We start from the raw sequence: 12,500 nt of genomic DNA, 5'->3' as shown, positions 1-12,500 counted from the left end.
CACACATTTGTGTCTGTTCGTACAGGACGGATGTCCCGTACTAGAGTTGCAGGGGTTAGAAGTCTAATGCGATTTCATTTCCCTGTCAACTCTTGAAAGGCTAATATTCAAGCCTAATTACATATTATTTAACCCAGAAGACTGGATGTGATCAAGTACTACAGTCAAGTATGATTCAGGGACTGCAGTGAGATCAGTGACATTAGATATAACTTGAAGTTTGTTCAGGTAACTGGTCACTGATATATAAACACTGAGGCCCATGGAATACATCTTGATTAAATAATAAATGTATCAAATCAGTCATCAGATTTATTGGGGTTTAATTTAGTTAATTGATTCAGAAGATTGAATAGCTCATCATTAAAGTAAAGTATAGTTCTGAGACTGCAGTGGGTTCAGTGACATTGGTCGCAGTGACTTGTAGCTGTTTTAGGCTACTGTTCACTGATTTGCCACTGAGGCCTCATGAACTCATCTTCAGCTTCAAATGATGATACTAACATCAACCTCTGTTACTATAGTCAGCTGTAATCTCCTTAGTATAATGCTACTGGAGAAATATAATCAGCTGACAAATTTAGATTTCTACTGGTATTGTTTATCTGCAGGCATAGGTCTCCTCAGGCTTGATACTGGGCCTGAGAGTAATTTACCTCCTGCAGAGTTTAACATGGTTATGCCCTGATATTTAGTAGGGCTACCAATGAATTGATGGTAGTAGTCTGTCCCCACAAGGACAGCCATTTGGCATTTGATTTGCTCAAATTTACCTGCAGCTGCTTGATAATAGCTTTCCAGGTCAGCATAATCAACTTGAGATTGTTGTGACAAATCTTCACATTTCTTGATCTGTCTTGTTAAGTGGCCTTTCAGACCTGCAAGGGTTCTTTTCATTCTCCCTGCATTATCCATACTGGCTAGTTGGTGAAGCCTTGTGGGGCTTGTACTTGGGCTGCTCATAATACTGAACTAGCACTGATGGTAGCCTAGGGTAAATTCTGCACTCACTAGGCAATAATCCTACCTCTACTAGAGGTTAGCACTTAAAATTAATACACATTATATATATATACAATCATACACACTAATGATTTGAGTGATAAACCAGTGTCACTGGAAGTACCTTTAGGTTAGCTCTTCTATATCACCCTAGGATGGTAGAGACACTAATTAATCACTCAAAGGTGTAATGATCATAAGTAAATTATTATATATACAACTCAATTCGAGTTGATAAAAATTACGCCCTAAATAGGGTCTGGACCATTCATTAATGGTGTTAAGTTGTTGAATATAGTACAACTGTCTATGGTAATAATGGGACTAGGATGAGCAATAATAGTTCAACTAGTCAATGGTAAATATCCTACCCTGTTGTGGGTTGGCAATTAGTAAATATTATACTGTGATCACTAGTGCAATATATATTAAATAATTCTCTATTTTGGAGAAATAATATACACAATTATTGATAATAGCCTCTTAATTAGCCTCTATGAAACTTCTAATATTATCTAGAAGTATTAAATATTATTAGTGACCTCGCGAAATAAAGTCCACAAAATTCGTAGATAATCTCTCGCGAAATTTAACACCACAAAATCCGTGAACAATCTTGCGAGGACACAGCCACTAATTTGGCTGGCTTCTATATTAGCGCTGTCATTTCACAGAATAACACGCCACCAAATCTCTGTGGGTGTGCATGAAACCGCTGACGAAGCTGATCTGAACTGAGCGGGGCTCGTGAACTCGCACGAGTCAACGCCGCCGTCATTGACTGCTGGCCTTTGTATAAATAACACTGCACTAGTATATTTAATGAATCCACTGGTTAACTGGTTCATCCGGTACTAAGATGACCAAATGTGGGTTCATAGGACCAAATAATCCGGTTCGAAGGACCAAATAATGTGGGGACCGACCTGTGAGATTTATATTTATTTAATTTATATGAATTTATATTTACGTTAATTTATATACTTCGATAGCAATTTGTATAATGATAAGTGGACTGTATTTCTGCAATAATCTCATAATCTCACAAATCGATCCTCTACACATTAAGGGGGTTTATTAAATTTATATATGCAGCCAATCAAACTACAGTAATAGACTACATACATTGAAAGGGTTCCTTATCTTATAGTACAGCAGGTTAGTCCACCAGGTATAACTAGGGTGTAGACTCCACATTTTCCTCTTTGAGGTAGCTTCCATCACCCAGGTAACTGATGCACAAAGCATATGCTTTCTCGTCTTGACCTGTCAAAAGGGCGCTAACTGTGAAGCCAGGTTCTATATATGACAAGCTATATCAGAGAAAACACTATACATGGAACATGAAGACCTGGCTTAATTACCTTTAGTATGAGGCGATTTCGTGATCTAACCGGGTCACCCTACCCAATGACATTAATGGCCACTAATGATAGATATACGGGTTTCGGAAAGACACTTAACTTGAATTTGTTGACAGCGTGTGATAATGGTACACCTTTGGTTTCCATAACACTTCGTCCAAGTAAAATTAACAGGAGCCGTATTTGCTCCCGTGTGCCTCTGGTCTAGTATAAACAATGGCAATGTCTAACACTCCATACTATTGACGCTACTGGCCGACATTGTCCAGATATGATAGGAGCCAAATTTGCTCCACACGTCTCTGAGGTGACACAACAATGGCTCCCACCCTCCCTCACTGACGCCTGGCTTACATTGTCCAGATTTCAGAAAGTGATAGAAGGGTCACATTTACTCTACTTTAATATTGATAATTAAGTTAATTTATATGAGATGTTTTATGATGGTAAAGTCCAAAGACTAATGTATTTAAGAATAATTCCCACCATAATAGGTGGAGAATATAATAGTATGTGGTGATGATATCCCGTTTTCTATAGACGGTAATTCCACTACAAGTTACGTTTTCTATGGGTAACTTGTTGGTAATACAGCAGCAATTATTATCTGTCTGTATGATATATTAAATGGTGTCGGATTTTCCGACACTTACTACAATTAACCAAACCCTCTGTAGCCACTCATTCGCACATTATGAAACTCCTCTACACCCTCGTGGTCAATATCTCCCAGTCTCTTCCCTCATTATCCCATTCTCTCCACCCCTCATAATCTCGCCTCTCCCCCACCCCCAACACTTTCATCTTTTTCCGATGACGTAGATTTACTTGACGGTAAAGGACGACCCGTTCTCACAAGTTTTGACGAATGGTCAGTGTAACTCACCACCGCTGGGAAAGGTCAACACCGCTGAGGGAGGGGCAACACCGCTGGGGGAGGGTCACAACCACTAGAGGAGGGTCACAGCCACAGTCACAGTCACATCTAGGAAGTGATGTGGTGGAGGCTGACTCCATAGATAGTTTCATATGTAGATATGACAGAGCCCAGTAGGCTCAGGAATCTGTACATCAGTTGATTGACAGTTGAGAGGCGGGACCAAAGAACCAAAGCTCAACCCTCGCAACCACAACTAGGTGAGTACAGCCACTGGGGAATACATCTAACGGCATACCTCTGGCAGCACACCCCAGGTCTGAATAACTATAGTTGTCTCAATCTCTAAAGCTAAAGCAGTCCTTCATTTGTTTGCACCTGTCAGAGTTGAACTTTAGAAGCCACGTGAATAATCATTCGTGCCAACTATCCAGATCTTTCTCTAACTTCTTGCAATCTTCCTCTGGCTTTATCCTGCTTGTGTTGTGTTGTTTGCATCTGGCATTGATAGCGAGGTAAGCAACCACACAGAACAAACAAAGGTGTACAATTGTGATCACAGTATTGTACGTGAATCCGTATTAATGGTAAACGCCTCTCACACTGCTAACAGAGGCTCAAAACACTTTATATGAATTCATAACAGGATTATTTTTTACTATTTTTAGAGTTTACAGAAGATAACAAACACAGAATTTAGAAACCATGTATCGACACCAGCATGCCTAACTGTGACGGCTACTGTGATTGACATGTATGTCACCGGGCTTTGATTACAGTGTTACCAGGTGTTGGACTATAGTGACATCACCGCCATTACTACGGTGACGGAAACTCTAAAACAACCAACATTTTATCCTGAGCATAATGATCCTAAAGTGGAAGTTCGAGTGTGAGTAACACTGGTGTACAGGTGCGGCCATGAGGCGTGAGGTGTTCTCTGAGGCGTGAGGTGCTGAATGAGGGTCGCCATGTGGTGTGAGGCAGACGTCGCTGAGGACTGTTCTGAGCCTTGGGCAGCGAGACGATGCGTCCCACAACAGTGAAGTGTCTCACAGGGCGTCTGCACCTCACAATGACCTCTCCAGGACGTGTGGTCAAACCTACCACTGGTTGAGGCTTCAGTCCGGATCATTTAAGACCAGGTGTTGTTTGGGGCCGTCTTTAACCGCTCCTACGCTGCACAGGACGTACTTGCGCTTCCCAGAAAGTAGTCTGCGTAAAAATATAAGTGCTTTCGAAAAAATCTTGAAGTAGTTTAGGTTCGGGAGAAACTTGCAGGATGTGGTGAAAGCTCATAAATACTCGAGGTCAAACGAAAAAAAGTTACGAGTATTTAAGTCCGTCTGAAGAAATTGTGTCTCACAGGGAAGAAACCCTTACATCTGAGATCACTTCTGGGAGGGTCTTCTGAACCTTTCGCTCGGAGGGATCATCTCAGAAGATGATGGTGGGTGGAGGCAGCACCTTCAGGGCCTCCTTCAGGGCCCTCTTCTCCACCATCGCGGTCACCTTCCTCTGTGGTAAGTGGCGCCGCTCCAGCCCTGCACCTCCCCCACCTTCCTTCACCTCAAGAAGGTAAGTATAGCGATGGAGGAAACTGTTGGTGGAAGCACAGGAGCTCGACGTCCAGCTCCTCACTCTGCTCCTTGTCTTCCTCTCACGTCGGCTGTCTTCCGTTTAAGCTCAGTTCAAGAGGAGCAGGAGGATGGGAATTAAGTTACTGAGGTATCTTGTTGAGTTAAGTTACTATGATTCTGAGGTAACTTCTTGAGGTAAGTTAGTAAGATCCTGAGATTAGTCCTTGAGGTAAGTCCTGAGTAAGTTCATGAGGAAAGACTTTAAGGGTCGAGCTACGCGCGCTTAACAAAACTTTCCTTAGTGATAATTCTTTGCCTTGAGATTATTCAAGTCTTACTAAACGATTTACCTTAGTAGTCTTACTTCATTTACCTAAATAGTCTCAATTAGTTTACTTATGCAGTCTTTCTTAGATTACCTAAGTAGTTGTAGTTTACCTAAACAGTCTTACTTTACCTACGTATTCGTAGTTTACCTAAGCGGTCTTTCTTGGCTTACCTATGAAGACTCCCATAGTTTACCTAAATAAAAATAATGTATTTTAGGGACTGATTTATTTCCACAGTATTCGTTAGAACTTCTAAGTTTACATCTGTCTTAAGTATACCATTGAGCGCTCTCAGGTTTACCTGTATCATTAGTATACCTTAGAACACGCTCTAAGTGTACATTTAACGCAGGTATAACATTAGGTGTTCATCAAACGTTATCCTTAAAATTGAACTTTTGTTATATTTTAACAATTACAATTTTAATACAAGAATTCTCGTTGTTATTTTATTACTTTATTGTTCTTAATATTTTTTCTTGTCTTGCGGTTTTATTAATATTAGTAGTAGTACCTTGAGGTTACCTTGAGGTGCTTCCGGGCCTTAGTGTCCCCGCGGCCCGGTCGTCGACCAGGCCTCCTAGTAATATTAATTATTGTATTAATGTTATTATTATAATTATTGCTATAATTATTATAATTACTGCTTCATATCATAATATTAACTTTATTACGGTCTTAAAAATTTTGTTTTAACTTATTGATTTACTACCAGTCGGCTGAGCGGACAGCACGCTGGACTTGTGATCCTGTGGTCCTGGGTTCGATCCCAGGCGCCGGCGAGAAACAATGGGCAAAGTTTCTTTCATCCTATGAACCTGTTACCTAGCAGTAAAATAGGTACCTGGGTGTTAGTCAGCTGTCACGGGCTGCCTCCTGGGGGTGGAGGCCTGGTCGAGGACCGGGCCGCGGGGACACTACAAGCCCCGAAATCATCTCAAGATAACCTCAAGATAACTACAAATATTACCGTTTGTGGTGATGCTGAGAGGCGTGGTGGAAGCCTCGGGGCTGATAACACCAACTTTAGAAGCCAATATTCCTTACCGCAAAGTTTCTTAATCACGTGTTCTTTGTATTCCTCTTCCTGGAACTTGTTCCCTAACTTTGGCTTGGATTGCCTGTAATTTGTGTTGAAGCCATTAGCTGCTTTTTGTGCGCAAAATTGCTAATACAGGGAGGAAGGGAGAGAGATAGAAATAGATAGATAGATAGAGAGAGAGAGAGAGAGAGAGAGAGAGAGAGAGAGAGAGAGAGAGAGAGAGAGAGAGACATAAACATAAAACACATTGACATAGACCAAATTATAAATACACATGAGATAAAAAAAAACTCAGTAAAATATATACTGACACAGATGTAGACAGCCAGACACACAGATGAAGCACCACTCACAGACCCAGGGAGCCAGACACACAGATGAAGCACCACTCACAGACCCAGGGAGCCAGACACACAGATGAAGCACCACTCACAGACCCAGGGAGCCAGACACACAGATGAAGCACCACTCACAGACCCAGGGAGCCAGACACACAGATGAAGCACCACTCACAGACCCAGGGAGCCAGACACACAGATGAAGCACCACTCACAGACCCAGGGAGCCAGACACACAGATGAAGCACCACTCACAGACCCAGGGAGCCAGACACACAGATGAAGCACCACTCACAGACCCAGGGAGCCAGACACACAGATGAAGCACCACTCACAGACCCAGGGAGCCAGACACACAGATGAAGCACCACTTACAGACCCAGGGAGCCAGACACACAGATGAAGCACCACTCACAGACCCAGGGAGCCAGACACACAGATGAAGCACCACTCACAGACCCAGGGAGCCAGACACACAGATGAAGCACCACTCACAGACCCAGGGAGCCAGACACACAGATGAAGCACCACTCACAGACCCAGGGAGCCAGACACACAGATGAAGCACCACTCACAGACCCAGGGAGCCAGACACACAGATGAAGCACCACTCACAGACCCAGGGAGCCAGACACACAGATGAAGCACCACTCACAGACCCAGGGAGCCAGACACACAGATGAAGCACCACTCACAGACCCAGGGAGCCAGACACACAGATGAAGCACCACTCACAGACCCAGGGAGCCAGACACACAGATGAAGCACCACTCACAGACCCAGGGAGCCAGACACACAGATGAAGCACCACTCACAGACCCAGGGAGCCAGACACACAGATGAAGCACCACTCACAGACCCAGGGAGCCAGACACACAGATGAAGCACCACTCACAGACCCAGGGAGCCAGACACACAGATGAAGCACCACTCACAGACCCAGGGAGCCAGACACACAGATGAAGCACCACTCACAGACCCAGGGAGCCAGACACACAGATGAAGCACCACTCACAGACCCAGGGAGCCAGACACACAGATGAAGCACCACTCACAGACCCAGGGAGCCAGACACACAGATGAAGCACCACTCACAGACCCAGGGAGCCAGACACACAGATGAAGCACCACTCACAGACCCAGGGAGCCAGACACACAGATGAAGCACCACTCACAGACCCAGGGAGCCAGACACACAGATGAAGCACCACTCACAGACCCAGGGAGCCAGACACACAGATGAAGCACCACTCACAGACCCAGGGAGCCAGACACACAGATGAAGCACCACTCACAGACCCAGGGAGCCAGACACACAGATGAAGCACCACTCACAGACCCAGGGAGCCAGACACACAGATGAAGCACCACTCACAGACCCAGGGAGCCAGACACACAGATGAAGCACCACTCACAGACCCAGGGAGCCAGACACACAGATGAAGCACCACTCACAGACCCAGGGAGCCAGATACACAGATGAAGCACCACTCACAGACCCAGGGAGCCAGATACACAGATGAAGCACCACTCACAGACCCAGGGAGCCAGATACACAGATGAAGCACCACTCACAGACCCAGGGACCCAGACACACAGATGAAGCACCACTCAGACCCAGGGGGCCAGACACACAGATGAAGCACCACTCCACTAGGCTGCCAACGTGCTCTCCTTGTTATCAGTAACATTCATTCCAGTCTGATGCTGGTTTTAATCCAACTGTGTCAGGATATTTCGGTATGAGATTTTTATTTCCTGAATTGCCGGCCTGATATTGAGTTTCCAGTCATATAATGCGAGGAGCCGTGAGCTGTGATCGATGATTCTGTCAGCTGTATGTATTGCTTGTGCTCTTGACATGTTTATTCCTGCATGTTAATGTTTGCAGACGACGCGAAATTACTGAGGAGAGTTTTGACAGCACAAGACAGAGATCTCTTGGAGGCTCTATATAGGCTAGAGAAGTGACAGGGAGACGGCTACTGAAACATGATATAAAAAAATGTAAAGTGAGGAGATGCAGGACAACAGACCAGCAAGAAAACGCACAATAACGGTGAACCACCATGCTGAAGTGACTATATAATAATACTAAAGAACATATACAATTCCAGAGGAACACATAAGTATAATAACATCAGCGGCATAAGAGAAGCTGGCAAACACTGGGACAGCCTTGAGGAACCTCGATGAGGATCCATTCAGAAAATAATGTATTACCTACGTGAGACTTGTCCAAAAGTGTGCAGCCCTTGCGTGGAGACCTCATCTCAAGAAGCATGAAATTAAAAGTTGTGGTCTTAATAACCCTCCAGAGGTTGACCGACCCAACACCGAATCAAATTACCAAAGAAGACAGAACTGACGGTAAAGACAGGAGTACAGTGAGACGGGGGTAACTCTCCAGCCCAGGAGTAGCACAGAGATGACAGGTCATTGACGAAATATTATAAAAACCAACTCCTTTTTCAACTTATACAGATATGAGTCATGTAGGACGAGACTCCCGACATCTACAAAAACCAAGAGCTGAGGCTCGATCGTGCAGGAGCAAACACTTGAAAATTTATGAATACATAAGCATGCAAACACAGACACCCACACACACACACACATAGATGACCTAGACAGAGTGAATGGTCCAACAAATGGCTGTTGAAGTTAAACCCGAGTAAATGCAAAGTAATGAAACTAGGCGGTGGAAACAGAAGGCCAGACACAAGATACAGAATAGGAGATGAAGTACTTAATGAAACGGACAGAGAGAAAGATCTAGGAGTTGATATCATACCAAACCTGTCTCCTGAAGCCTACATAAAAAGAATAACGTCTGCGGCATATGCGTGGCTGGCTAACATCAGAATAGCGTTCAGGAATCTGTGTAAGGAATCATTCAGAATCTTGTACACCACATATGTAAGACCAATCCTGGAGTATGCGGCCCCAGCATGGAGCCCGTACCTTGTCAAGCATAAGACGAAGCTGGGAAAAAGTTCAAAGGTATGCCACTAGACTAGTCCCAGAACTAAGAGGCATGAGTTATGAGGAAAGGCTGCGGGAAATGCACCTTACAACACTGGAAGACAGAAGAGTAAGGGGGGACATAATCACTACCTACAAAATCCTCAGGGGAATCGACCGAGTAGACAAGGATAAACTATTCAACACTGGAGGGACGCGAACAAGGGGACACAGGTGGAAGCTGAGTACCCACATGAGCCACAGAGACGTTAGAAAGAACTTTTTCAGTATCAGAGTAGTTAGTAAATGGAATGCACTAGGAAGTGATGTGGTGGAGGCTGACTCCATACACAGTTTCAAATGTAGATATGATAGAGCCCAATAGGCTCAGGAATCTGTACGTCAGTTGATTGACAGTTGAGAGGCGGGACCAAAGAGCCAGAGCTCATCTCCCGTAAGCACAACTAGGTGAGTACACACACGCCGCCGTAGCTGCGTCAGGGTAAACACAATAACTTGACTACGTTACTGAATACATTTTATGTTGTCCACACGAAACAGCGAGGCCGACAGACACACACACAAGTAACACAAACCTCACACTCGGGCACACACGTCACAACACACACACAGTGGCCTATGTACCAGGGAGCTCCGAGAAGTCTCTCACCAACAACAACAACCTCACCAACTTCCCCAAAATAAATTACGTGTTGGTGCTGACAGCCGGAGAAGGAACAGCTGAGATATTATCCTGTTTGTTCCTGCAGGCAAACTTCAGCTCTGGAGACGCTGAATGCCGCCACATGATCAATGGTTTCCTATTAATTCCTCCGGGAAAAATATGCCTTCATTTTGTTATATATATATATATATATATATATATATATATATATATATATATATATATATATATATATATATATATATATATATATATATATATATATATATATATATATATATATTAGTATGTTTTAGTAGCAGTCTTTCTTGTAAACATATGTTGCTGAATATGACCGAAAGGGTAAGATTAATAATTCTAACACGAATCTTCTCAAATTTTTTTACGTTCTTCTTCACTATCGAGGGTAATTGATAAATTAACTCTTCAAAATTCATTCTTTTATATCCGGTCTGACGCCTGAATGCGTTTCGTAATGCTTATAACATTTTCAAAGACTTAGGTTTTCACATAAAATACATCATACTTATAATCGTTTTGGGAGAGGTGATATGGTACAAAAGTTTTGGGTGAGGTGACAAAAGCCAGAACACGAATCAATGGGTATAAATTGGATATGAAAACATAAGAATGGAAGTAACTGCAGAAGGTCTATTGGCCCATACATCCTCTTGCTGTTTCTATGTTGGTTCGGGGTCTTGAAGTGGGTAGAATATAGTTGTGCATTAATTGACTGTTGATTGCTGGTGTTGACTTTTTGATGTGTAGTGCCTCGCTGATATCGAGTCTCCTGCTAATCATCAAATCATCGATAAATACAGCGATAGCAGGAGACTACATCAGCGAGGCACTACACATCAAAAAGTCAACACCAGCAATCAACAGTCAATTAATGCACAACTATATTCTACCCACTTCAAGACCCCGAACCAACATAGAAACAGCAAGAGGATGTATAGGCCAATAGGCCCTCTGCAGTTACTTCCATTCTTATGTTTTCATATCCAATTTATACCCACTGATTCGTGTTCTGTCTTATCTTTGTCACCTCATCCAAAACTTTCTCAAAGACTCACCCAAGTCTTTGAAAATGTAATTAGTATTACGAAACGCGTTCAGGCGTCAGACCAGGAATAAAGGAAGAATTTTGGAGTTCATTTATCAATTACCCTCGACAGTGAAGAAGAACGTAAGAAAAATTGAGAAGATTCGTGTTAGAATTATTAATCTTACCCTTTTGTGCTTGTACCTGTATGTTTGGTTGTATGTCTGCATATACCTATATTCATGAAATTATATGTGCGTTAATCTGTGTATTTCGTTGTATGTTTGCAGGCATATGTATGAACGGGTGTATGTACGTATATACCAATACAATGAGCATGTTCGTGTTTGGGCCACGCTTGTATAGTGATAGTATAGTGTTTACTAGTAGTAATACTCGCACCATAATGTGGTGAGCCTTGACCCACACTCCCAAGCAACAACCTAACTATTTACCATCTTGAAAAAGGTCAACGCTTCAAGAACTGCCCCGAGGAAGTGGAGACAAAACACGACCGTCTTCACGCATTCGTCTTCATTTTCACGGAGAAGACAACCAACTCGGCCGCTCCCTTCAGGCGAGAAACCCCCGCCCGGAAAGAATAGCAAAAGCCAAAACCATATTTGAAATGTTCAACATCAGAGAACATATGAGCAAGATGGAAATATCACAGATGCACCACCAGGTGTCGCTTGCGAGGACACAGTTGCTCTCAAAGACGCGGATACACAGGGGCTACAGTACACGCGGATGTATATATATATATATATATATATATATATATATATATATATATATATATATATATATATATATATATATATATATTTGAAAGTATACAAATGTATGATTTTCATCTCTATATTTTTATATTTGTTAACTTAAGTTTTCTTATGTATGTGTAGAAGCGTAAACTACAAATTTTCTTGCAAGTGTGCCATAATAATTTTTGTTATTGAATTACAGTTGGAGGCGGAGCGCAGGAGATGGAACCTCTACCCACTATTCCCAGAGAAGGACACGCCAAGACTCCTTACGAGCAGCAGAGTGATGTGACTTCCATCCCTGGCCAGCAGCAGCACCAGCAGCAGCAGGGCGCCTGGGACCTGACTCTCCTCCACCAGCAAGAGACCCACCACGAGTCTTGGGACCAGACGCCCCTAAAGCTCCATCGGAAACAGCGCGAGTCATGGGACCTGAGTCCCATACAGCTCGGTTCATGGGACCTGAGTCCACTACACGATGAACACCACGCATCCAAGCACCGCTCGCCG

General features: G+C 43.3%; 1 protein-coding gene across 1 annotated transcript in view; it reads left to right on the top strand.

The window, feature by feature from the left end:
• The first annotated feature begins 12,157 nt into the window (after positions 1-12,157).
• Positions 12,158-12,500, top strand: part of LOC123773088 (zwei Ig domain protein zig-8) — a 6,589-nt gene continuing 6,246 nt past the window's right edge. Inside the window, exon 1 of the mRNA XM_045766581.2 lies at positions 12,158-12,500. This exon is cut by the window's right edge and continues 255 nt beyond it. Coding sequence (XP_045622537.2) covers positions 12,213-12,500 — 288 coding nt within the window. The 5' untranslated portion in view covers positions 12,158-12,212.

This window comes from Procambarus clarkii, chromosome 81 (genome assembly GCF_040958095.1).
Source record: "Procambarus clarkii isolate CNS0578487 chromosome 81, FALCON_Pclarkii_2.0, whole genome shotgun sequence".
NCBI lineage: Eukaryota > Metazoa > Arthropoda > Malacostraca > Decapoda > Cambaridae > Procambarus > Procambarus clarkii.
The sequence above is the reverse complement of the archived record's forward strand: the minus strand, read 5'-3'. Positions and strand labels throughout refer to the sequence as shown.